Below are 27626 nucleotides of genomic sequence, written 5' to 3'. Positions count from 1 at the left end.
AAGAAAATAAGAACAACCCCAGATTTCTTTTCAGCACTGTAGCCAGGCTGACAAAGAGTCAGAGCTCTATTGAGCTGAGTATTCCTTTAACTAGTAATGACTTCATGACTTTCTTTGCTAATAAAATTTTAACTATTAGAGAAAAAATTACTCATAACCATCTTAAAGACATATCGTTATCTTTGGCTGCTTTCAGTAATGCTGGTATTTGGTTAGACTCTCTCCGATTGCTCTGTCTGAGTTATTTTCATTAGTCACTTCCTCAAAACCATCAACATGTCTGTTAGACCCCATTCCTACCAGGCTGCTCAAGGAAGCCCTACCATTAATTAATGCTTCGATCTTAAATATGATCAATCTATCTTTATTAGTTGGCTATATACTACAGGCTTTTAAGGTGGCAGTAATTAAACCATTACTTAAAAAGCCATCACTTGACCCAGCTATCTTAGCTAATTATAGGCCAATCTCCAACCTTCCTTTTCTCTCAAAAATTCTTGAAAGGGTAGTTGTAAAACAGCTAACTGATCATCTGCAGAGGAATGGTCTATTTGAAGAGTTTCAGTCAGGTTTCAGAATTCATCATAGTACAGAAACAGCATTAGTGAAGGTTACAAATGATCTTCTTATGGCCTCAGACAGTGGACTCATCTCTGTGCTTGTCCTGTTAGACCTCAGTGCTGCTTTTGATACTGTTGACCATAAAATTTTATTACAGAGAATAGAGCATGCCATAGGTATTAAGGCACTGCACTGCGGTGGTTTGAATCATATTTATCTAATAGATTACAATTTGTTCATGTAAATGGGGAGTCTTCTTCACAGACTAAGGTTAATTATGGAGTTCCACAAGGTTCTGTGTTAGGACCAATTTTATTCACTTCATACATGCTTCCCTTAGGCAGTATTATTATACAGCATTGCTTAAATTTTCATTGTTACGCAGATGATACCCAGCCTTATCTATCCATGAAGCCAGAGGACACACACCAATTAGTTAAACTGCAGGAATGTCTTACAGACATAAAGACATGGATGACCTCTAATTTCCTGCTTTTAAATTCAGATAAAACTGAAGTTATTGTACTTGGCCCCACAAATCTTAGAAACATGGTGTCTAACCAGATCCTTACTCTGGATGGCATTACCCTGACCTCTAGTAATACTGTGAGAAATCTTGGAGTCATTTTTGATCAGGATATGTCCTTCAATGCGCATATTAAGCAAATATGTAGGACTGCTTTTTACATTTGCGCAATATCTCTAAAATTAGAAAGGTCTTGTCTCAGAGTGATGCTGAAAAACTAATTCATGCATTTATTTCCTCTAGGCTGGACTATTGTAATTCATTATTATCAGGTTGTCCTAAAAGTTCCCTGAAAAGCCTTCAGTTAATTCAAAATGCTGCAGCTAGAGTACTGACGGGGACTAGAAGGAGAGAGCATATTTCACCCATATTGGCCTCTTTTCATTGGCTTCCTGTTAATTCTAGAACAGAATTTAAAATTATTCTTCTTACTTATAAGGTTTTGAATAATCAGGTCCCATCTTATCTTAGGGACCTCTTAGTACCATATCACCCCAACAGAGCGCTTCGCTCTCAGACTGCAGGCTTACTTGTAGTTCCTAGGGTTTTTAAGAGTAGAATGGGAGGCAGAGCCTTCAGCTTTCAGGCTCCTCTCCTGTGGAACCAGCTCCCAATTCGGATCAGGGAGACAGACACCCTCTCTACTTTTAAGATTAGGCTTAAAACTTTCCTTTTTGCTAAAGCTTATAGTTAGGGCTGGATCAGGTGACCCTGAACCATCCCTTAGTTATGCTGCTATAAACGTAGACTGCTGGGGGGTTCCCCATGATGCACTGAGTGTTTCTTTCTCTTTTTGCTCTGTATGCACCACTCTGCATTTAATCATTAGTGATTGATCTCTGCTCTTCAATAAAATTGATTTGATTTGATCTTCTGGACTCAAGCCCAACACCTTAACCACTAGACCATCACCAATTAATTGGATAAAAAGTACTTTTGCATTTTTAAACAACATCAATTGTCCAGGGCTCTCCCTAAACAATGGCACAATGTCACTGTACCATCACACAGATTGTCAAATTTAGTGTATCCCTTTGTTTTCCTGGGTAATTATTTATTTTTTCACATCTTTACAAGTTTTGGATCTTTCCCGGACTGTAAGTGCAGGCGGTCGGTGTAATCCTCAGTGAGTCAGGCTGCACGTGAACAGCTGAACGTGAGTACAGTAGACCTGTTCAAAATGTCAAATGTTACAAAATCTTTTGGGTCACATGTTCTTGTGCTACTAATAAAATATAAGATCTGTGCCAAATTTGATTGTAATCGGACATTGTTTAGGGGTCCCCCACAAAGCAACATTTTTCCCCAAACAAGCAATGCAGTAACGTACTCGTCTGGGTGACCAATCATCCACCACTTTTTGCAAATTAGAAGCCATCACATGTACAGTAGTGTTCAGAATAATAGTAGTGCTATGTGACTAAAAAGATTAATCCAGGTTTTGAGTATATTTCTTATTGCTACATTCAATTCAATTCAATTAAATTTTATTTATATAGCGCCAAATCACAACAAACAGTTGCCCAAAGGCGCTTTATATTGTAAGGCAAGGCCATACAATAATTACGTAAAAACCCCAAAGGTCAAAACGACCCCCTGTGCTTGACCTTACATGTTACATGGGAAACAAGGTACCAGTAGATTCAGTAGAGTCTCACAAATCCAACAAGACCAAGCATTCATGATATGCACACTCTTAAGGCTATGAAATTGGGCTATTAGTTAAAAAAAAGCAGTAGCAAAGGGGGTGTTCACAATAATAGTAGTGTGGCATTCAGTCAGTGAGTTCGGCAGTTTTGTGGAACAAACAGGTGTGAACCAGGTGTCCCCTATTTAAGGATGAAGCCAGCACCTGATGAACATGCTTTTCTCTTTGAAAGCCTGAGGAAAATGGGACGTTCAAGACATTGTTCAGAAGAACAGCGTAGTTTGATTAAAAAGTTGATTGGAGAGTGGAAAACTTATACGCAGGTGCAAAAAATGATAGGTTGTTCATCTACAATGATCTCCAATGCTTTAAAATGGACAAAAAAACCAGAGATGCTTGGAAGAAAACGGAAAACAACCATCAAAATGGATAGAAGAATAACCAGAATGGCAAAGGCTCACCCATTGATCAGCTCCAGGATGATCAAAGACAGTCTGGAGTTACCTGTAAGTGTTGTGACAGTTAGAAGATGCCTGTGTGAAGCTAATTTATTTGCAAGAATCCCCCACAAAGTCCCTATGTTAAATAAAAGACATGTGCAGAAGAGGTTACAATTTACCAAAATCAACTGTCCTAAAGAGAAATGGAGGAATATTTTGTGGACTGATGAGAGTAAAATTGTTCTTTTTGGGTCCAAGGGCCGCAGACAGTTTGTGAGACGACCCCCAAACTCTGAATTCAAGCCACAGTTCACAGTGAAGACAGTAAAGCATGGTGGTGCAAGCATCATGATATGGGCATGTTTCTCCTACTATGGTGTTGGGCTCATATATCGCATACCAGGTATCATGGATCAGTTTGGATATGTCAGAATACTTGAAGAGGTCATGTTGCCTTATGTTGAAGAGAACATGCCCTTGAATTTGGTGTTTCAACAAGACAATGACCCCAAACACACTAGTAACCGAGCAAAATCTTGGTTCCAAACCAACAAAATTAATGCCTCGCAGATCAAATCAAATCAATTTTTTTTACATAGCGCCAAATCACAACAAACAGTTGCCCCAAGGCGCTTTATATTGCAAGGCAAAAGCCATACAATAATTACAGAAAAACCCCAACGGTCAAAAGGACTCCCTATGAGCAAGCACTTGGCGACAGTGGGAAGGAAAAACTCCCTTTTAACAGGAAGAAACCTCCAGCAGAACCAGGCTCAGGGAGGGGCAGTCTTCTGCTGGGAATGGTTGGGGCTGAGGGGAGAGAATCAGGAAAAAAGACATGCTGTGGAAGAGAGCAGAGATCAATCACTAATGATTAAATGCAGAGTGGTGCATACAGAGCAAAAAGAGAAAGAAACACTCAGTGCATCATGGGAACCCCCCAGCAGTCTAAGTCTATTGCAGCATAACTAAGGGATGGTTCAGGGTCACCTGATCCAGCCCTAACTATAAGCTTTAGCAAAAAGGAAAGTTTTAAGCCTAATCTTAAAAGTAGAGAGGGTGTCTGTCTCCCTGATCCGAATTGGGAGCTGGTTCCACAGGAGAGGAGCCTGAAAGCTGAAGGCTCTGCCTCCCATTCTACTCGTACAAACCCTAGGAACTACAAGTAAGCCTGCAGTCTGAGAGCGAAGCGCTCTATTGGGGTGATATGGTACTAAGAGGTCCCTAAGATAAGATGGGACCTGATTATTCAAAACCTTATAAGTAAGAAGAAGAATTTTAAATTCTATTCTAGAATTAACAGGAAGCCAATGAAGAGAGGCCAATATGGGTGAGATATGCTCTCTCCTTCTAGTCCCCATCAGTACTCTAGCTGCAGCATTTTGAATTAACTGAAGGCTTTTCAGGGAACTTTTAGGACAACCTAATAATAATGAATTACAATAGTCCAGCCTAGAGGAAATAAATGCATGAATTAGTTTTTCAGCATCACTCTGAGACAAGACCTTTCTAATTTTAGAGATATTGCGCAAATGTAAAAAAGCAGTCCTACATATTTGCTTAATATGCGCATTGAAGGACATATCCTGATCAAAAATGACTCCAAGATTTCTCACAGTATTACTAGAGGTCAGGGTAATGCCATCCAGAGTAAGGATCTGGTTAGACACCATGTTTCTAAGATTTGTGGGGCCAAGTACAATAACTTCAGTTTTATCTGAATTTAAAAGCAGGAAATTAGAGGTCATCCATGTCTTTATGTCTGTAAGACATTCCTGCAGTTTAACTAATTGGTGTGTGTCCTCTGGCTTCATGGATAGATAAAGCTGGGTATCATCTGCGTAACAATGAAAATTTAAGCAATGCTTTCTAATAATACTGCCTAAGGGAAGCATGTATAAAGTGAATAAAATTGGTCCTAGCACAGAACCTTGTGGAACTCCATAATTAACCTTAGTCTGTGAAGAAGACTCCCCATTTACATAAACAAATTGTAATCTATTAGATAAATATGATTCAAACCACCGCAGCGCAGTGCCTTTAATACCTATGGCATGCTCTAATCTCTGTAATAAAATTTTATGGTCAACAGTATCAAAAGCAGCACTGAGGTCTAACAGGACAAGCACAGAGATGAGTCCACTGTCTGAGGCCATAAGAAGATAATTTGTAACCTTCACTAATGCTGTTTCTGTACTATGATGAATTCTGAAACCTGACTGAAACTCTTCAAATAGACCATTCCTCTGCAGATGATCAGTTAGCTGTTTTACAACTACCCTTTCAAGAATTTTTGAGAGAAAAGGAAGGTTGGAGATTGGCCTATAATTAGCTAAGATAGCTGGGTCAAGTGATGGCTTTTTAGGTAATGGTTTAATTACTGCCACCTTAAAAGCCTGTAGTACATAGCCAACTAATAAAGATAGATTGATCATATTTAAGATCGAAGCATTAATTAATGGTAGGGCTTCCTTGAGCAGCCTGGTAGGAATGGGGTCTAATAGACATGTTGATGGTTTGGAGGAAGTGACTAATGAAAATAACTCAGACAGAACAATCGGAGAGAAAGAGTCTAACCTAATACCAGCATTACTGAAAGCAGCCAAAGATAACGATATGTCTTTGGGTCTATGGTTATGAGTAATTTTTTCTGTAATAGTTAAAATTTTATTAGCAAAGAAAGTCATGAAGTCATTACTAGTTAAAGTTAAAGGAATACTCAGCCCAATAGAGCTCTGACTCTTTGTCAGCCTGGCTACAGTGCTGAAAAGAAACCTGGGGTTGTTCTTATTTTCTTCAATTAGTGATGAGTAGAAAGATGTCCTAGCTTTACGGAGGGCTTTTTTATAGCGCAACAGACTCTTTTTCCAGGCTAACTGAAGATCTTCTAAATTAGTGAGACGCCATTTCCTCTCCAACTTACGGGTTATCTGCTTTAAGCTGCGAGTTTGTGAGTTATACCATGGAGTCAGGCACTTCTGATTTAAGGCTCTCTTTTTCAGAGGAGCTACAGCATCCAAAGTTGTGCTCAATGAGGATGTAAAACTATTGACGAGATACTCTATCTCACTCACACAGTTTAGGTAGCTACTCTGCACTGTGTTGGTATATGGCATTGGAGAACATAACAAAGAAGGAATCATATCCTTAAACCTAGTTACAGCGCTTTCCGAAAGACTTCTACTGTAATGAAACTTATTCCCCACTGCTGGGTAGTCCATCAGAGTAAATGTAAATGTTATTAAGAAATGTGAAGAAAGCAGTGTTATTAAGCAGATGTGAAGAAATCATGAAAAACTGTGGTTATACAACTAAATACTAGTTTAGTGATTCACAGGATTGCTAAAAAAAGCAGTTTGAACATAATAGTTTTGAGTTTGTCGCGTCAACAGCAGATTCTACTATTATTGTGAACACCCCCTTTTCTACTTTTTTTTTTTACTAATAGCCCAATTTCATAGCCTTAAGAGTGTGCATATCATGAATGCTTGGTCTTGTTGGATTTGTGAGAATCTACTGAATCTACTGGTACCTTGTTTCCCATGTAACAATAAGAAATATACTCAAAACCTGGATTAATCTTTTTAGTCACATAGCACTACTATTATTCTGAACACTACTGTACGTGTAAATGAAAAATAATGGCATCAACGTCTTCTCCTGTTAGGGTGATGTTGCCTTGCCAGAGGAGCGAGAGTGGAACAAAAACAACATTGTTCATGTTATATAGTGAAAAAATAAAAGCTGTGAGAGACTTTGGGCCACGTGTCTATCTTCAACTTCGTTTACACATAACCAAAACTATGACCCTGATTTATACTTTAACGACGTTAATGACGTTATACTTTAAAATAAGACCATGAATGGACTGTAAATATTCTTTTGTTTTCTGAAGACAAAAGAAATGCTTCATTTCATCCACTTCATTTGGGTTCTGCTCTCTCTCTTTTCATCACTCATCTTCTCATCAATCAATCAATCAACATTTATTTATAAAGCGCTTTACAGCACCGACTGGTGTCCATAGTGCTTAACATTAAAACTGTTGTGTGGGCCACTGAAGAGGAGGTACTGCTGGCCCACCACCACCAGATGGCGCCCTGCTTGGAGTGCGGGCTCCAAGCACAGAGGGCGTAGGAGCCGCTGGAGGTGACAGCTGTCATCAATCAACACCAGCTGTCACCCATCACCACCACTATAAAGACCGGACTGCAACTCCACCTCCTCGCCGAGAAATCGTCTACCATACAGGTAATTTTCTCTGCTGACTTAAACTTTGAGTATTAGTCTGATCTCTTTTTGCAGCCGTTTTCCTGTGGTGTGCCTTATCTGCGGAGTTGGCGTTTGGTGTGGACTGCGACGGCTTCGCCTCACACCCCACTCAGATAAGTGGTTAACTCAGGAGCTGCACGAGTGTGTGATTGGAGGTGGAGGTTCTCCCTCCTTAACTGAACACAGACTGTGGGATTACTGAGTGTGCGGACTCACACTCGTCCAGAACTGTTTCTGTTTTCTGCCAGCAGTACCGGGTCTGACTGCTGAAGACAGTGGCCACCTGGGGCGCAGGGCTTGGCGGCTCCGGTGTTCTTCAGGACCGTTGGTGGTGAGGCTTGTGTGGGTTCTGGCTTCTCTCTCACCGGACGTTTCCTATCTTCGAGCCTGCCACACGTCACCTTTTGTTGGATTGATATAACACATATTTGTATCTGTCTGTATCACATTGTGCACCTTCACAACATTAAATTGTTACTTTTTGGCTATTCCATTGTCCCTTCATTAACGCCCCCTGTTGTGGGTCCGTGTCACGACACTTCCCCAACAAAAAACACAAATTTACAAAAATAAAACACATATAAAATAAAATTTTAAAACAACACATAAAAAAAAGAACATAAAAATAACAGAACATGTCACCTCCCCACTAAGTGTTAAAAGCCAGTTAAATAAATAAGTCTTTAACTTAAATTTAAAAAGTGCTAGGTCAGGAATAGTACGTAACTCAAGAGGTAGCTCATTCCACAGTCTGGGGCCAGCTACCGCGAAAGCATGATCACCCCACCGTTTATATCTTGACCTTGGAACATCTAAGTAAAGCTGGCTAGACGCCCTTAATTATCCTACTGTAGTTGCGCAAAGTTAAAATTTCAGACAAGTAGGGAGGTGCAAGGCCATAAATAGCTTTAAAAACAAACATTAAAATTTTAAAATCAATTCTAAAACGAACTGGAAGCCAGTGGAGTGAGTACAGGACGGGCATAATATGCTCACGTCTAAAAGTGTTTGTCAAAAGACGAGCAGCAGCATTCTGCACCAACTGGAGACGTGCAAGAGACGACTGATTAATGCCCGAATAAAGTGCATTACAATAATCAAGTCTGGAGCTGATGAAAGCATGAATGGCCGTCTCAAGATCACGTTTACTGAGAAAGTGCTTTATTTTAGCCAAAAGGCGAAGTTGGAAAAAACTAGCTTTGACAACAGAATTTATCTGTTGATCGAACCTCAAACAGCTGTCAAATATCACTCCCAAATTCTTGACAGCTGGTTTTACATAGTTAGCCAAAGCACCAAAATTTGGTGTTACCACATTTGGTATGCCAGTACGCTCAAACACCATAATCTCAGTTTTACCATCATTCAGGTAAAGGAAGTTTTGGGACAGCCACTGCTTTACATCACGAATGCAATTAAATAATGATGACAAAGCATCACTCCCATTAGTCCTCACAGGCAGATAGATTTGCAGATCATCTGCATAACAATGAAAGGACAGGTTGTGCTGGGTTATAACTGACCCCAGTGGCAGAATGTACAAAGAAAATAGAATCGGCCCAAGGACAGATCCCTGCGGCACTCCACAGCACAGAGGAGCAGTTGATGAGGAAAGGTCCCCAATCATGACAGAAAAGCTCCTTTCAGCCAAATATGATCTAAACCACTTAAGTGCAGTACCATGAATGCCAATAAAATGTTCCAACCGGGAAACAAGTACTGTGTGATCCACAGTATCAAAGGCTGCTGTGAGGTCCAACAGAACCAGCACAGCAGGATTCCCTGCATCCACCGACAGAGTAATATCATTATGAACTTTTAAAAGTGCTGACTCAGTGCTGTGTCGCGATCTAAACCCAGACTGGAATTTTTCAAGGATGAGATTGTCTTCTAAAAATGATTGTAACTGTAAAAAGACAACCTTTTCTAAAACCTTAGATAGAAATGGCAGATGAGACACAGGTCTAAAATTGGATAAAACTGATGAGTCCAGGTGAGGTTTTTTAAGAAGAGGTCGAAGCACAGCATGTTTAAAAGCAGCTGGAACAGACCCTGATCTAAGACAAGCATTGATAAAAGTTAGGAGACCCGCCCCAACAGTATTAAAAACCTCCTTCAGCACCTTAGCTGGAACAACATCAAAAGGACAACTTGTAGATTTTATGTGTTTTACAACATCAGCGAGAGATGCAAAAGAAATGGGCTCAAACTGTTCGAGCACAGCAGAATGTGCACGAGGAGCAGACAACTCAACATTACAGCTCTGATCAGCGTTCTGTCTGACTGATGAAACCTTATCAATAAAAAACTGAAGAAACTCCTCACAGGTTGTGGTTGTAGCGTCCAACAAAACAGAGGTGTGTGGATTTACAACTGAGTTTATAGTCTGAAATAACACACTGGGACGATGACAACTGCTCGAAATAATATGAGACAGATATTGTGCTTTTGCCTCCTTCACAGCCTTCTGATAGTCAGTTAGACTGTCCCTCAGAAAACCCAGAGACACCTGTAGTTTGTCCTTTTTCCATTTTCTCTCTGCCCATCTGCAGCGTTGCCTGAGGGCACGGGTCATGGCATTTAACCAGGGGTCGGATTTTGATTTCCTGGATTTGCAGCGCATCGGTGCAACAGAGTCCAAAATTACTGTGCATGTAGAGTGGAAAGAAGAGAGGATGTTATCTGGGAGTAATGGAGAAACCAGTCCATTCATGTGTTCATATGTTCTTCTTTGCCCTCTTCCTTTCCCTTCATGTCATCCATGTTCCTTTTTCCCTCCTCTATCCCAGCTTTCCTGCTGTGGAACCGAGCCAAAGTCCCACAAAGTCTGATTCCCATCACAGAGGACCATGACCGGATGTACGCTGTGCTGAGGGAATCAGGACTGGACTATGTCGCTGTCATGCCTCCTCACATCGATGGTCAGTATACCTTACTTCATCCAAATGATAATGGGAATGATGTGAATGAAGTTACCAAGCTGAAGTCCTTAAAGTATGTATGCATGGTCTTCAGGGTGGTCCAGTGTCTCTGTGATGGTGTTCCTGGGTTTGAAAAACAGGAATGTTGTCTTTGTTGAAAATCCTCCTGAATTTCTTAAAGGATTTGTTGTTTTTTTCATTGACCACAGTGTTTATATTCCTTCCAGCTCTTGAAGCTGTTTTCATAAAGGTCCATTTCGGGTATAAACAAACTTCAGGTGAAGGTGCTGGTGTTCCGTTTCTTGGGCACTTGTTGGGAGTATCTCAGTATCTCCCATTATGGCCAACCTCTCCATGGAAGAGGTTGGCCAACCAAGGCCCTGTCCTCCTTCAGAGGAACTACACCAAGCCACAGCTTCAGATACAGTTATGGTCAGACGTTTACATACATTCATCATGGGCGTGAATGTCATGGTAACTTTGGGCTTTTAATGCTGTCTTTGAACTGTTCCTTTGTCAGGGAGGAATGATTGTACACCAAACATCATGAATAACTGCAGATGGTACAGGCCTGGACATAGTCCCGAACGTCGGTTTCCAGGGACGCCCACCAGAAGCGCTGCTGGACCACTGCCACGGTCCTACACCCTCTCAGTCCATGGCAATGTAAAACTCGAGTGACGCTGGTGTTCCAGCACTTTCCAGTTCATAGTAGGACTGAGCCTCAGTGCTTAATGGGCTGTTCCTGAACATCCTAAACAATTTCCTCAAATCCGAGGGTGACTGTTTGGGTCTTCTTCCAGACCTGGGTAAAGAGGTGACACGTTCAATTAACTTGTGCTTACATGCAGTTGTTTGAAGTGATGATCTTGGAATCTGGATCTGCAGTTGTTTAGAAATGGCTCTAAGAGACCTTCAGAACATGTAGAAATCTACAGTTCTCTTTCTTAGATCTTCACTGAGTTCCTTGAACTTCCCCATTGTTCTAAGTCATGATCTGTCTAGTGAGTGCTGTCAAACACGTCCTTTTTATGTTGGCAAAGACAAACTACCAGTTATAGTCAATCATGATCACTAACAAGGAGTTAATAGGCCTTGACCTTCTCACATTAAAAGACATGGTAGAGCCTTCAGCACCACTTACTGAAATGTTAGTGAATTTATGTACAGTAGTGTTCAGAATAATAGTAGTGCTATGTGACTAAAAAGATTAATCCAGGTTTTGAGTATATTTCTTATTGTTACATGGGAAACAAGGTACCAGTAGATTCAGTAGATTCTCACAAATCCAACAAGACCATGCATTCATGATATGCACACTCTTAAGGCTATGAAATTGGGCTATTAGTAAAAAAAAAAAAAAAAAAAGTAGAAAAGGGTGTGTTCACAATAATAGTAGTGTGGCATTCAGTCAGTGAGTTTGTCAATTTTGTGGAACAAACAGGTGTGAATCAGGTGTCCCCTATTTAAGGATGAAGCCAGCACCTGTTGAACATGCTTTTCTCTTTGAAAGCCTGAGGAAAATGGGACGTTCAAGACATTGTTCAGAAGAACAGTGTAGTTTCATTAAAAAGTTGATTGGAGAGGGGAAAACGTATACGCAGGTGCAAAAAATTATAGGCTGTTCATCTACAATGATCTCCAATGCTTTAAAATGGACAAAAAAACCAGAGATGCATGGAAGAAAACGGAAAACAAACATCAAAATGGATAGAAGAATAACCAGAATGGCAAAGGCTCACCCATTGATCAGCTCCAGGATGATCAAAGACAGTCTGGAGTTACCTGTAAGGGCTGTGACAGTTAGAAGATGCCTGTGTGAAGCTAATTTATTTGCAAGAATCCCCCACAAAGTCCCTCTGTTAAATAAAAGACATGTGCAGAAGAGGTTACAATTTGCCAAAGAACACATCAACTGGCCTAAAGAGAAATGGAGGAATATTTTGTGGACTGATGAGAGTAAAATTGTTCTTTTTGGGTCCAAGGGCCGCAGACAGTTTTGTGAGACGACCCCCAAACTCTGAATTCAAGCCACAGTTCACAGTGAAGACAGTGAAGCATGGTGGTGCAAGCATCATGATATGGGCATGTTTCTCCTACTATGGTGTTGGGCCTATATATCGCATACCAGGTATCATGGATCAGTTTGGATATGTCAAAATACTTGAAGAGGTCATGTTGCCTTATGCTGAAGAGGACATGCCCTTGAAATGGGTGTTTCAACAAGACAATGACCCCAAGCACACTAGTAACCAAGCAAAATCTTGGTTCCAAACCAACAGAATTAATGCCTCGCAGATGTGAAGAAATCATGAAAAACTGTGGAAATACAACTAAATACTAGTTTTGTGATTCACAGGATTTGTTGGGAAGGTGTCGTAGCACGGACCCACAACAGGGGGCGCAAAGGAACGGACAATGAATAAGCCAATAAGTAACAATTTAATGTTGTGACAACACACAACTAAACACACAAAATTTGTAAAGTCAATTAACACCAGGTGACGTGTGGGCAGGCTCGAAGATAGAAGACCCCCGACGAGAGAGGAGCCGCGTCCCACACGGCTTCCACCACCAACGGTCTGAAGAACACCGGAGCCGCCAAGTCCCGAGTCCCCAGGTGGCCTCTGTCTTCGGCTGTTGACCCTGGTACTTCTGGCAGAAAACAAAGACAAGATGAATGAGTGTGAATCCGCACACTCAGTAATCCACAGTCTGCACTCAGTTAGGAGGGAGCACCTCCACCTCCAATCACACACTCGTGCAGCTCCTGTTTAACCACTTATCTTGGTTTGGGGTGTGAGGCGAAGCCGTCGCTGATCACACCAAACGCCAATCCCACAGATAAGGCAGACACCACAGGATAACGGCTGCAAAAGAAGTTCAGATTATCACTCAACGATTTGAGTAAGCAGAGAAATTACCTCTTCGGTAGTTGATTTCTCGGCGAGGAGGTGGAGTTGCAGTCCGGCCTTTATGGTGATGGTGATGATGAGGAATGAGTGACAGCTGGAGCTGAGGATGAGTGACAGCTGTCACTTCTTCTGGGTCGGGCGCCCTCTCGTGCTTGGAGCCCGCACTCCAAGCAGGGCGCCCTCTGGTGGTGGTGGGCCAGCAGTACCTCCTCTTCAGCGGCCCACATAACAGGACCCCCCCCCCAACGGGCGCCTCCTGGCGTCCGACCAGGCTTGTCCAGGTGTCTCTTGTAAAACTCGGCCAGGAGGGCCGGGTCCAGGATGAAGCTCCTCTTCACCCAGGAGCGTTCTTCAGGTCCATACCCCTCCCAGTCCACCAGATATTGGAACCCCCGGCCCTTACGACGGATGTCCAGGAGCCTGTGGACTGTCCAAGCAGGCTCCCCGTCAATGAGCCGGGCAGGAGGCGGCGTAGGTCCCGGAGCACAGAGGGGCGAGGTGTGGTGCGGTTTGAGGCGGGACACGTGGAACACAGGGTGGATCCACAGTGAAGCTGGGAGTTGGAGATGACAGGAGAGCTTGGATCCGTGACAGAAGTCCAATACGGCAGCTCTGGCCTCTGGTGGGATGTACAGTCTGTTCTTGGGGCCGGTCCCCGGGTCCGGGCTCCTTGCCAGGGCCTCCCGGACGGTCTTCTCCATGTCCCAGGTGAGGGAGGCCACGACAGTGGACTCGGGGATGATGGTCTCGGTGGGGTTCGACAGCCCCGCCTTGGCTTCCTCTTCGTGCACCCGGGACAACGCATCCGATTTTTGGTTCTTGGTCCCAGGGCGGTACGTGATCCGGTAGTCAAAGCGCCCGAAGAACAGAGACCAGCGGGCTTGCCTGGGGTTCAGCCGCTTGGCGGTCCGGATGTACTCCAGGTTCCGATGGTCCGTGAAAACCGTGAAAGGCAACGACGCCCCCTCCAGCAGGTGTCTCCACTCTTCAAGAGCCTCCTTCACTGCGAGGAGCTCCCAATTGCCGACGTCATAGTTCCGTTCAGCTGGGGTCAACCTGCGGGAAAACTAGGCACAAGGATGGAGAACCTTATCAGCTTCCACGCTCTGGGACAGCACGGCTCCTATCCCTGAGTCAGAGGCGTCCACTTCCACTATGTACTGACGATCAGGATCAGGCTGCACCAGAACTGGTGCAGTCGAGAACCGGCGTTTCAACTCCTTGAACGCGGCTTCGCACCGATCCGACCAGGTGAAGGGGACCTTGGTGGAGGTCAGGGCAGTCAGGGGGCTAACTACCTGACTGTAGCCTTTAATGAACCTCCTGTAGAAATTTGCAAAGCCGAGGAACTGCTGCAGTTTCCTGCGGCTTGTTGGTTGGGGCCAATCTCTCACCGCCGCAACCTTGGCCGGATCAGGGGCGACGGAGTTGGAGGAGATGATGAACCCCAAGAAGGACAAAGAAGTGGGGTGGAACTCGCACTTCTCGCCCTTCACAAACAGCCGGTTCTCCAACAACCGCTGTAGGACCTGACGTACATGCTGGACATGGGTCTCAGGGTCCGGGGAAAAGATGAGTATATCGTCCAGATATACGAAGACGAACCGATGCAGGAAGTCCCGCAAGACGTCATTTACCAAAGCTTGGAACATCGCGGGGGCGTTAGTGAGGCCGAACGGCATGACCAGGTACTCAAAGTGACCTATCAATCAATCAATCAACTTTTTTCTTATATAGCGCCAAATCACAACAAACAGTTGCCCCAAGGCGCTCCATATTGTAAGGCAAGGCCATACAATAATTATGAAAAACCCCAACGGTCAAAACGACCCCCTATGAGCAAGCACTTGGCCACAGTGGGAAGGAAAAACTCCCTTTTAACAGGAAGAAACCTCCAGCAGAACCAGGCTCAGGGAGGGGCAGTCTTCTGCTGAGACTGGTTGGGGCTGAGGGAAAGAACCAGGAAAAAGACATGCCGAGAAGGGGGGCAGAGATCGATCACTAATGATTAAATGCAGAGTGATGCATACGGAGCAAAAAGAGAAAGAAACAGTGCATCATGGGAACCCCCCCACAGTCTACGTCTAAAGCAACATAACCAAGGGATGGTCCAGGGTCACCCGATCCAGCCCTAACTATAAGCCTTAGCGAAAAGGAAAGTTTTAAGCCTAATCTTAAAAGTAGAGAGGGTATCTGTCTCCCTGATCTGAATTGGGAGCTGGTTCCACAGGAGAGGAGCCTGAAAGCTGAAGGCTCTGCCTCCCATTCTACTCTTACAAACCCTAGGAACTACAAGTAAGCCTGCAGTCTGAGAGCGAAGCGCTCTAATGGGGTAATATGATACTACGAGGTCCCTAAGATAAGATGGGACCTGATTATTCAAAACCTTATAAGTAAGAAGAAGAATTTTAAATTCTATTCTAGAATTAACAGGAAGCCAATGAAGAGAGGCCAACACGGGTGAGATATGCTCTCTCCTGCTAGTCCCCGTCAGTACTCTAGCTGCAGCATTCTGAACCAACTGAAGGCTTTTTAGGGAACTTTTAGGACAACCTGATAATAATGAATTACAATAGTCCAGCCTAGAGGAAATAAATGCATGAATTAGTTTTTCAGCATCACTCTGAGACAAGACCTTTCTGATTTTAGAGATATTGCGTAAATGCAAAAAGGCAGTCCTACATATTTGTTTAATATGCGCTTTGAATGACATATCCTGATCAAAAATGACTCCAAGATTTCTCACAGTATTACTAGAGATCAGGGAAATGCCATCCAGAGTAACGATCTGGTTAGACACCATGCTTCTAAGATTTGTGGGGCCAAGTACAATAACTTCAGTTTTATCTGAGTTTAAAAGCAGGAAATTAGAGGTCATCCATGTCTTTATGTCTGTAAGACAATCCTGCAGTTTAGCTAATTGGTGTGTATCCTCTGGCTTCATGGATAGATAAAGCTGGGTATCATCTGCGTAACAATGAAAATTTAAGCAATACCGTCTAATAATACTGCCTAAGGGAAGCATGTATAAAGTGAATAAAATTGGTCCTAGCACAGAACCTTGTGGAACTCCATAATTAACTTTAGTCTGTGAAGAAAATTCCCCATTTACATGAACAAACTGTAATCTATTAGACAAATATGATTCAAACCACCGCAGCGCAGTGCCTTTAATACCTATGACATGCTCTAATCTCTGTAATAAAATTTTATGGTCAACAGTATCAAAAGCAGCACTGAGGTCCAACAGAACAAGCACAGAGATAAGTCCACTGTCCGAAGCCATAAGAAGATCATTTGTAACCTTCACTAATGCTGTTTCTGTACTATGATGAATTCTAAAACCTGACTGAAACTCTTCAAATAGACCATTCCTCTGCAGGTGATCAGTTAGCTGTTTTACAACTACCCTCTCAAGAATCTTTGAGAGAAAAGGAAGGTTGGAGATTGGCCTATAATTAGCTAAGATAGCTGGGTCAAGTGATGGCTTTTTAAGTAATGGTTTAATTACTGCCACCTTAAAGGCCTGTGGTACATAACCAACTAACAAAGATAGATTGATCATATTTAAGATTGAAGCATTAAATAATGGTAGGACTTCCTTGAGCAGCCTGGCAGGAATGGGGTCTAATAAACATGTTGATGGTTTGGATGAAGTAACTAATGAAAATAACTCAGACAGAACAATCGGAGAGAAAGAGTCTAACCAAATACCGGCATCACTGAAAGCAGCCAAAGATAACGATACATCTTTGGGATGGTTATGAGTAATTTTTTCTCTAATAGTCAAAATTTTGTTAGCAAAGAAAGTCATGAAGTCATTACTAGTTAAAGTTAATGGAATACTCAGCTCAATAGAGCTCTGACTCTTTGTCAGCCTGGCTACAGTGCTGAAAAGAAACCTGGGGTTGTTCTTATTTTCTTCAATTAGTGATGAGTAGAAAGATGTCCTAGCTTTACGGAGGGCTTTTTTATAGAGCAACAAACTCTTTTTCCAGGCTAAGTGAAGATCTTCTAAATTAGTGAGACGCCATTTCCTCTCCAACTTACTTTAAGCTACGGGTTTGTGAGTTATACCACGGAGTCAGACACTTCTGATTTAAAGCTCTCTTTTTCAGAGGAGCTACAGCATCCAAAGTTGTCTTCAATGAGGATGTAAAACTATTGACGAGATACTCTAACTCCCTTACAGAGTTTAGGTAGCTACTCTGCTCTGTGTTGGTATAGGACATTAGAGAACATAAAGAAGGAATCATATCCTTAAACCTAGTTACAGCGCTTTCTGAAAGACTTCTAGTGTAATGAAACTTATTCCCCACTGCAGGGTAGTCCATCAGGGTAAATGTAAATGTTATTAAAAAATGATCAGACAGAAGGGAGTTTTCAGGGAATACTGTTAAGTCTTCTATTTCCATACCATAAGTCAGAACAAGATCTAAGATATGATTAAAGTGGTGGGTGGACTCATTTACTTTTTGAGCAAAGCCGATAGAGTCTAATAATAGATTAAATGCAGTGTTGAGGCTGTCATTCTCAGCATCTGTGTGGATGTTAAAATCGCCCACTATAATTATCTTATCTGAGCTAAGCACTAAGTCAGACAAAAGGTCTGAAAATTCACAGAGAAACTCACAGTAACGACCAGGTGGACGATAGATAATAACAAATAAAACTGGTTTTTGGGACTTCCAATTTGGATGGACAAGACTAAGAGACAAGCTTTCAAATGAATTAAAGCTCTGTCTAGGTTTTTGATTAATTAATAAGCTGGAATGGAAGATTGCTGCTAATCCTCCGCCCCGGCCCGTGCTAAGAGCATTCTGACAGTTAGTGTGACTCGGGGGTGTTGACTCATTTAGACTAACATATTCATCCTGCTGTAACCAGGTTTCTGTTAGGCAGAATAAATCAATACGTTGATCAATTATTATATCATTTACCAACAGGGACTTAGAAGAGAGAGACCTAATGTTTAATAGACCACATTTAACTGTTTTAGTCTGTGGTGCAATTGAAGGTGCTATATTATTTTTTCTTTTTGAATTTTTATGCTTAAATAGATTTTTGCTGGTTATTGGTGGTCTGGGAGCAGGCACCGTCTCTACGGGGATGGGGTAATGAGGGGATGGCAGGGGGAGAGAAGCTGCAGAGAGGTGTATAAGACCACAGCTCTGCCTCCTGGTCCCAACGCTAGACAGTCACAGTTTGGAGGATCCAAAAAAATTGGCCAGATTTCTAGAAATGAGAGCTGCTCCCTCTAAAGTGGGATGGATGCCGTCTCTCCTAACAAGACCAGGTTTTCCCCAGAAGCTTTGCCAGTTATCAATGAAGCCCACCTCATTTTTTGGACACCACTCAGACAGCCAGCAATTCAAGGAGAACATGCGGCTAAACATGTCACTCCCGGTCTGATTGGGGAGGGGCCCAGAGAAAACAACAGAGTCCGACATTGTTTTTGCAAAGTTACACACCGATTTAATGTTAATTTTAGTGACCTCCGATTGGCGTAACCGAGTGTCATTACTGCCGACGTGAATTACAATCTTACCAAATTTACGCTTAGCCTTAGCCAGCAATTTCAAATGTCCTTCGATGTCGCCTGCTCTGGCCCCCGGAAGACAATTGACAATGGTTGCTGGTGTCGCTAACTTCACATTTCTCAAAACAGAGTCGCCAATAACCAGAGTTTGATCCTCGGCGAGTGTATCGTCGAGTGGGGAAAAACGGTTAGAGATGTGAACGGGTTGACGGTGTACACGGGGCTTCTGTTTAGGGCTACGCTTCCTCCTCACAGTCACCCAGTCAGCCTGCTTTGCCGACTGCACGGGATCTGCCAGGGGGGAACTAACGGCGGCTAAGCTACCTTGGTCCGCACCGACTACAGGGGCCTGGCTAGCTGTAGAATTTTCCACGGTGCGTAGCCGAGCCTCCAATTCGCCCAGCCTGGCCTCCAAAGCTACGAATAAGCTGCACTTATTACAAGTACCGTTACTGCTAAAGGAGGCCGAGGAATAACTAAACATTTCACACCCAGAGCAGAAAAGTACGGGAGAGACAGGAGAAGCCGCCATGCTAAATCGGCTAAGAGCTAGTAGCTGCGCTAAGCTAGCGGATTCCTAAAAACACACAAAGTGAATAATGTGCAAATAATCCAGAGGTGATTCAGCAGAAGGAGTGCCCCAATCAAGGCACCAAACAGGCCATGAAGCAGCACAGGCAATGCATGACAACGGTGCTAAAATAAAATAAAAATAAAAAAAATAAAAAAATAAAAACGAAAGCGTTAGCAAGCTAGTTAGCTTGCCTCCTGGTTCCTCCTTAGCCAGCAGGTGCTCCTTCAGGACCGGAGACAGTCCATTTACGAAGGTGGCGTGGAGCGCAACGTTATTCCAGCCAGACCTCGCTGCCGCGATGCGGAAGTTGACTGCATACTCGGCTGCCCTGTCTCATTGACAGCAGCACGCTCGAAGCGGTCTCGCCTCTGTTGGGATGGTCAAAAACTTGTTTGAACTCCCGTACAAACCCAGCATAAGACGTTAGGAGCCGTGAATTCTGCTCCCAAAGCGCTGTAGCCCAGGCGCGTGCCTCTCCTCGAAGCAGATTAATAACATAAGCCACCCGGCTGGCGTCTGACTCGTACATGACAGAACACTGTGAAAAGACGAGCGAACACTGCATGAGGAAGTCTGCGCACGTCTCAACACAGCCTCCGTACGGTTCCGGAGGGCTTATGTATGCTTCAGGGGATGGTGGGGGGGGTCGTTGAACAACCAGTGGAACGTCTGTTACAGGCCCAGGACCAGCAAGAGGAGTGGCTGCAGCAGCGCCCTGATCGCGCGCTTCCACCCTGGCGGTGAGAGCCTCCACCCTCCGGTTAAGGAGAACATTCTGCTCGGTCACTAACTCCAGCCGAGCCGTGAAGGCGGTTAAGATCTGCTGCAGCTCACTCAACACGCCTCCCGCTGACGCCTGCGCTCCTGGCTCTTCCATTGGCCGTTCGAGCTCGGGTTGACGCCCCTCGGGATCCATGATGAATGGCCGAGAAATCCTGTTGGGAAGGTGTCGTAGCACGGACCCACAACAGGGGGCGCAAAGGAACGGACAATGAATAAGCCAATAAGTAACAATTTAATGTTGTGACAACATACAACTAAACACACAAAATTTGTAAAGTCAATTAACACCAGGTGATGTGTGGGCAGGCTCGAAGATAGAAGACCCCCGACGAGAGAGGAGCCGTGTCCCACACGGCTTCCACCACCAACGGTCTGAAGAACACCGGAGCCGCCAAGTCCCGAGTCCCCAGGTAGCCTCTGTCTTCGGCTGTCAACCCTGGTACTGCTGGCAGAAAACAAAGACAAGATGAATGAGTGTGAATCCGCACACTCAGTAATCCACAGTCTGCACTCAGTTAGGAGGGAGCACCTCCACCTCCAATCACACACTCGTGCAGCTCCTGTTTAACCACTTATCTTGGTTTGGGGTGTGAGGCGAAGCCGTCGCTGATCACACCAAACGCCAATCCCACAGATAAGGCAGAACACCACAGGATAACGGCTGCAAAAGAAGTTCAGATTATCACTCAACGATTTGAGTCAGCAGAGAAATTACCTCTTCGGTAGTTGATTTCTCGGCGAGGAGGTGGAGTTGCAGTCCGGCCTTTATGGTGATGGTGATGATGAGGAATGAGTGACAGCTGGAGCTGAGGATGAGTGACAGCTGTCACTTCTTCTGGGTCGGGCGCCCCCTCGTGCTTGGAGCCCGCACTCCAAGCAGGGCGCCCTCTGGTGGTGGTGGGCCAGCAGTACCTCCTCTTCAGCGGCCCACATAACAAGATTGCTAAAAAAGCAGTTTGAACATAATAGTTTTGAGTTTGTCGCGTCAACAGCAGATGCTACTATTATTGTGAACACCCCCTTTTCTACTTTTTTTTTTTACTAATAGCCCAATTTCATAGCCTTAAAAGTGTGCATATCATGAATGCTTGGTCTTGTTGGATTTGTGAGAATCTACTGAATCTACTGGTACCTTGTTTCCCACGTAACAATAAGAAATATACTCAAAACCTGGATTAATCTTTTTAGTCACATAGCACTACTATTATTCTGAACACTACTGTATGTGTTTGAGCCTGTATTCATAATTTTGCCCCCTGTGCAGATTAGAGAAGATCCAAAATAAATTCAAACTTGTGCACCCATTTTTTAAAGTTATTAATGATGTTTTTGTCATTCCATCTTGACAAAAGAACAGTTCAAAGACATTATTAAAAGCCTAAAATTACCATGACATCCATGACCATGATGAGTGTATGTAAACCTCTGACCACAACTGTATGTGGACGACACATGGGTTAACCCAGGAAGTGCAAGCTTTTACTGAACACATCGTCTCAGTGGATGACAACATTAAGTTCACACGAGAGGACATGAAGAACCACAGTTTGCCTTTTCTTTACTGTTCTGTTTCCATGAATGAGGACAGAAACCTGCATACTGTGGTCTACTGGAGCCCCCCAACCCCCCACACAGGCCAGGACCTTTTTTATTTAATTCCAACTACCCAGGGGAACACAAGCTTCATCAGAACCCTGAGGTACCAGGCTGAAAACCTCTTCAAGAGCAAGAAGGACCACCAACACTGGGTGGTGAAGAAAAGAAGAACAAAAGGAACTCGAGTGCTGCACTCGTAGAGTGCAAACCTTCACCAACACTTTCAAGGTCAAAGTCCTGTTAGAAGTGACTTTTCATAAGCTAAAATATAACAAAATACAGATCAAAAAGGCTTTTCAGTGTTAAAATCAGTGACCTTTATTTGGAGTAAGTGGTTGAAGATGTTAAAATCAAATATCCACTAAATCCGCAACACGGATCAGATGTGGATCAAACTTAGCCAGTTTGCACCTTATTGTCACACATGAGAGTGATTGAGGTATAATGAAAAATGTACACTAAAATATGCTTTTCAATATTAAAATGTCCACAGAACCCAGAATCTGAATCAGATCTGCATCAAACTTTGAGGTCCAGTCTGGACCTCACTTTGAAATGTGAGAGTGATTGGCTCACGTTTGATTAAGACATAATGTAAAATATACATCAAAATGGCCCCAAAATCTGTAATCTGGATCAAATCTGGATCAAACATAACAGTCAATAAAAAGATATCATCCTACATGTTGTTGTTGTTGTCGATTCAGGTGCTCCCGTTTTTTTTTGTGTGGGGTCGCCACAGCAGATACAGCCAGATCCGCATTGGTAATTGGCACACATTTTACGCCGGATGCCCTTCCTGACGCAACTCCATTTCTACCTAGAGAAACACACACAGCCGCTGGTGTTCCGAAGAGGTCTCCCATCCAAGTACTAACCAGGTCCCACACTGCTTAGCTTCTGAGATCTGACGGGATCTGACTTGCACAGAGCAGACTGGCTGTGATACCATCCTACATAATGTTCCCAAATATGAAAGAAATGTGATCTTTTTGACAAAATTATGAATTTTTGAAAATTTGCTAAGTGTTAAAGATAGGGATTTTTTTTTTTTTCAATTTTCTAAGATTTTTCCTGTCTTTGCCCTTGAAAATTGAATCAGTTCTTGCCTATCAGGATATGTAAGTCCTTTTGGCTGCTCGACTTGTTTTTATTAGGGGTCACCCAGTGGTGGGCATAGTTCAGCTAATCCGCTAGCAGATAATTAAATAATGTTTTTGTCCAGGAGGATTGACCGGTTGCTAATTTTGAAATGGATGCCTGCAACACATTTCAAAAAAGTTGGGACAGGGCAACAAAAGACTGGGAAAGTTGATGAATGCTCAAAGAACACCTAATTGGAAACAGGTGAGAGTCATGATTTGGTATAAAAAGGAGCATCCCCAAAAGTCTCAGCCATTCACAAGCAAAGATGGGGTGAGGATCACGACTTTGTTAACAACTGCGTGAAAAAACAGTCCAAAAGTTTAAGAACAATGTTTCTCAACGTTCAATTACAAGGAATTTAGGGATTCCATCATCTACAGCCCATAATAATCAGAAGATTCAGAGAATCTGGAGAACTTTCTACACGTAAGCGGCAATGCTGAAAGCCAACATTGAATGCCGTGACCTTCTATCCCTCAGGTGGCACTGCATTAAAAACTGACATCACTGTGTAAAGGATCTTACCGCGTGGGCTCAGGAACACTTTAGAAAACCATTGTCAGTTAACACAGTTCGTCGCTACATCTACAAGTGCAAGTTAAAACTCTACCATGCAAAGTGAAAGCCATACATCAACAACATCCAGAAACGCTGCCACCTTCTCTGGACCTGAGCTCATTTGAAATGGACAGACGCAAAGTGGAAAAGTGTGCTGTGGTCTGATGAGTCCACATTTCACATTGTTTTTGGAAATCATGGACGTCGTGTTCTCCTGTCAGAAGAGGAAGACCATCCAGAATGTTACCAGTGCAAAGTTCAAAAGCCAGCATCTGTGATGGTATGGGGGTGTGTTAGTGTCCATGACATGGGCAACTTACACATCTGTGATGGCACCATCAATGCTGAAAGGTACATCCAGGTTTTGGAGCAACATATGCTGCCATCCAAGCAATGTCTTTTTCAGGGATGTCCCTGCTTATTTCAGCAAGACAATGCCAAGCCACATTCTGCACGTGTTACAACAGCGTGGCTTCACAGTAAAAGAGTGCGGGTACTAGACTGGCCTGCCTGCAGTCCAGACCTGTCACCCATTGAAAATGTGTGGCGCATTATGAAGCACAAAATACGATAACAGAGACCCCGGACTGTTGAACAACTGAAGTCGTACATCAAGCAAGAATGGGAAAGAATTCCACCTACAAAGCTTCAGCAATTAGTGTCCTCAGTTCCCAAACGCTTATTGAGTGTTGTTAGAAGGAAAGGTGATGTAACACAGTGGTAAAAATACCACTGTCCCAGATTTTTGAAACGTGTTGCAGGCATCCATTTCAAAATGAGCAAATATTTGCACAAAAACAATAAAGTTTATCAGTTTAAACATTAAATATCTTGTCTTTGTGGTGTATTCAATTGAATATAGGTTGAAGAGGATTTGCAAATCATTGTGTTCTGTTTTATTTACATTTTACACAACGTCCCAACTTCATTGGAATTGGGTTGTACATGGTTGAGTGCAGCGAGGGGTGCAGTGATCTCTACACCAGTAATATCAAACAGCCACTCAAGAAATGAACGGCCCAACACAGGAGGACCAGTCCCTCTGGTCAGGACTCAGCCAGTTCCCAACACCTGGAGTTAAAAGGACACATGTTCAAGATAACTATGTTCATATTTTAGACAGATAAGATGGTTTGTGTAAAAGAGGTGTGAAGGAAACCAAAGTGAAGAAGCTGCTACATGAAACGTCACCTTTCTCCCACCTATAAAGGGACCTTGACACTGTTGTTCAATTCATAGTGCCATTGTGACCCCTTTTGTTCTGCTTGATGCCACGCTGTATAAAATAATCATTCCATCATTTGCTCTCAGAAAGTGGCTGATGAAACCATCTGTCATCGCTCCCAGAATCACAGAGAAATGATCTACAGCTGCAGGTTGTCTCAAGCGCGTCAAGTGGTCAAGAATCTATCTATCTATCTATCTATCTATCTATCTATCTATCTATCTATCTATCTATCTATCTATCTATCTATCTATCTATCTATCTATCTATCTATCTATCTATCTATCTATCTATCTATCTATCTATCTATCTATCTATCTATCTATCTATCTATCTATCTATCTATCTATCTATCTATCTATCTATCTATCTATCTATCTATCTATCTATCTATCTATCTATCTATCTATCTATCTATCTATCTATCTGTCAATTGATTGGTAAAACAGGTGCATTTTCATTCCTGCTTATGAGTTGTATGTATCTGTAAAGTTATGTTTATTATAGATGTAACATCTCGTCAATCTAATTTCACATTCAGATGCACTCTGCGCAATGATGCAGCGACACACAACCTCGCAGTGTTCTTGAATAGGTTGTGCAATGTTCACGACGAGTTCATGCAAGTGGCAAGTGCTAATGTGTGCCAGAAATTTTGAACATTTAAAAATTTTCTTTGCACTTTGGCATGCAGCTGCGCACAGTTCACCACAGTTTATGAAGCGTTTACTCACTTGCCAAGCAAGACTGCTTGTCAGTAAAATTTGTGCAAGTGTCTGTCCTTTCATCCAAAGATGGTCCTCACCTCTCCTCAAATGAAACTAAGACCCTGTTCAGACTGGACTTGGCAAGCTGGCTCAAGTAACAACTAACACCTGAACTCAAGTGACCCCGGGTGACTGACGACTCCACGTGACTCTTGTTACTTCACTGACCCCACAGAGGATGAATATTTGAGTCCTACACCACTGGAAGACTTCCACCTGTTGGACTGGTTTTGCTGGGAGACTTGCTGGGAGCAAAGCTCTCGATTCACTGATCGATCTACGTTCCGATCCTCACCTATGGTCATGAGATTTGGCTCATGACCGAAAGAACGAGATCGCAAGATGAGTTTCCTCCGCAGGGTGGCTGGGTGCTCCCTTAGAGATAGGGTGAGGAGCTCAGAGTCGAGCCGCTGCTCCTCCATGTCGAAAGGAGCCAGTTGAGGTGGCTCGGGCATCTTTTCCGGATGCCCCCTGGACGCCTCGCTGGAGAGGTGTTCCAGGCACGTCCCATCGGGAGGAGGCCCTGGGGAAGACCCAGGACACGCTGGAGGGACTACGTCTCTCGGCTGGCTTGGGAACACCTTGGGGTTCCCCCGGAGGAGCTGGGGGAGGTGTGTGTGGATTGGGAGGTCTGGGCGGCTTTGCTTGAGCTGCTGCCCCCGCGACCCGACCCCGGATAAAGCGGAAGAAAATGGATGGACTTGCTGGGAGATTGAATGGATTGAATGGTCGTTAATGAGTCTCTTTCCTAACAGAAGGATTTGTGTGTCTGCAGACAACCTTCCCCTGACTGGGCGTTACATGGTGACTGAGAACATGCTGAAAGGAAGAGCCATCTCCAAACACGACCTGGGACATTTCTTTGTTAAATGTCTGTCCACCACCGAGTGGGATGGCAAGACAGTTGGGGTGTGTGCAGAGTCTAAATAAGGGTAATTAATGATCAGCAGTGAGAAAGGATTCACTGTCAGTCATTTTATTCTCATGAATTCACTCTGGCAAATGACGAAATGCTGGTTTTTCGCTCATATAGTAAAATAAGAACTCTGTGCATTGTTCTAGAAATCACATCCTTTCATACTGAAGAATCAGCACCTTTTCTTGGTGTTATATTTTTACCAAGTTAAAATTTTCTTTGACGCTTATTCATATTTTGGCAAGTGAAATCATCAAATGTTTTATAAACAAATATTAAAGTTTGTAAGTCACCAAAATGTGTCGCACATGAGTGTGATTTTAAAGCAAGAACATTATTAGTAGTAATAATACGGAGCCCAGCAGAGAGACTTGTCAAATGTGCAGAGACAGAAATGCTGCAGCTCGGCAGCCACGTACAAATACAGCCCAGCAATCACAATGATTGATGACGGTGTCGAATGTCATCAGTGCGTATGTCCCACAGGTGGGATGTGAGATTGAGAAAAAAGACTTCTGAATTGAGATAGATGAGGTGGTAAAAATGTTACCTAAGGAAGAAAGAGTGTTGATGGGAGCAGAGGGCGTGTTGGTGAAGCACAGCGCTAACGCCACAGTTAACCAGCTGCACTATGCTGGGTACATTATTGAGTCTAACTGGACCGAGCTATCCATTTCCAACATTATCTCACTTTTCGTGTGAGCCTGTCCATCAAACACTGAATTCGACATCTGAGACCAACATTTATAAGGAACCTAACACAATACCTGTTCTTGGTGGAAACAGGAAACACCACATTTTACTTTTATCACCTGCCATCGTTCAAAGATGTGCACAATGTTCAGAGGAAAACAGGAAGTGACATCAGCACCAAGATGTTGGAACTGTGAAATATTTTTAATTTGTAATAAAAGACTGGAAAAAAAAACTGGTTACCATTGTTTCAAATAAACAGTGGCAGCTCATTATTCAGGGTGACTGTGCAACACACCATCGGAAAAGAAAGAGGAAAAGAGGAAGAAATTTTGTGAAGTTGTGCTTCATGAAGTAACGCCCTTTTGGGCCGATTTCAGACCAATCTCACAGTCTTCACGTGAAACCAATAAAACCCTTAAAAAAAAAAAAACACAACAAAAATCTGAAGGCTCTCCATACAATGTCTGTTACGGTCCTAGTGCGTGCACTTAATGTCACCACATTATACCTAACCTGGAAGAGGGGCTTAGACTGGCAGTGAGC

At 43.2% G+C, this 27626-nt stretch overlaps 1 protein-coding gene across 1 annotated transcript in view; it reads left to right on the top strand.

Moving 5' to 3' along the window:
* The window catches only part of blvrb (biliverdin reductase B), a 50011-nt gene extending 23326 nt beyond the window's left edge, over positions 1-26685 (top strand). Inside the window, 2 exon segments of the mRNA XM_034168864.1 lie at positions 10237-10368; positions 26247-26685. Coding sequence (XP_034024755.1) covers positions 10237-10368; positions 26247-26401 — 287 coding nt within the window. The 3' untranslated portion in view covers positions 26402-26685.
* Positions 26686-27626: the final 941 nt, after the last annotated feature.

Source organism: Thalassophryne amazonica, chromosome 4, assembly GCF_902500255.1.
Source record: "Thalassophryne amazonica chromosome 4, fThaAma1.1, whole genome shotgun sequence".
NCBI lineage: Eukaryota > Metazoa > Chordata > Actinopteri > Batrachoidiformes > Batrachoididae > Thalassophryne > Thalassophryne amazonica.
This window is presented reverse-complemented; position numbering and strand designations above follow the sequence as displayed.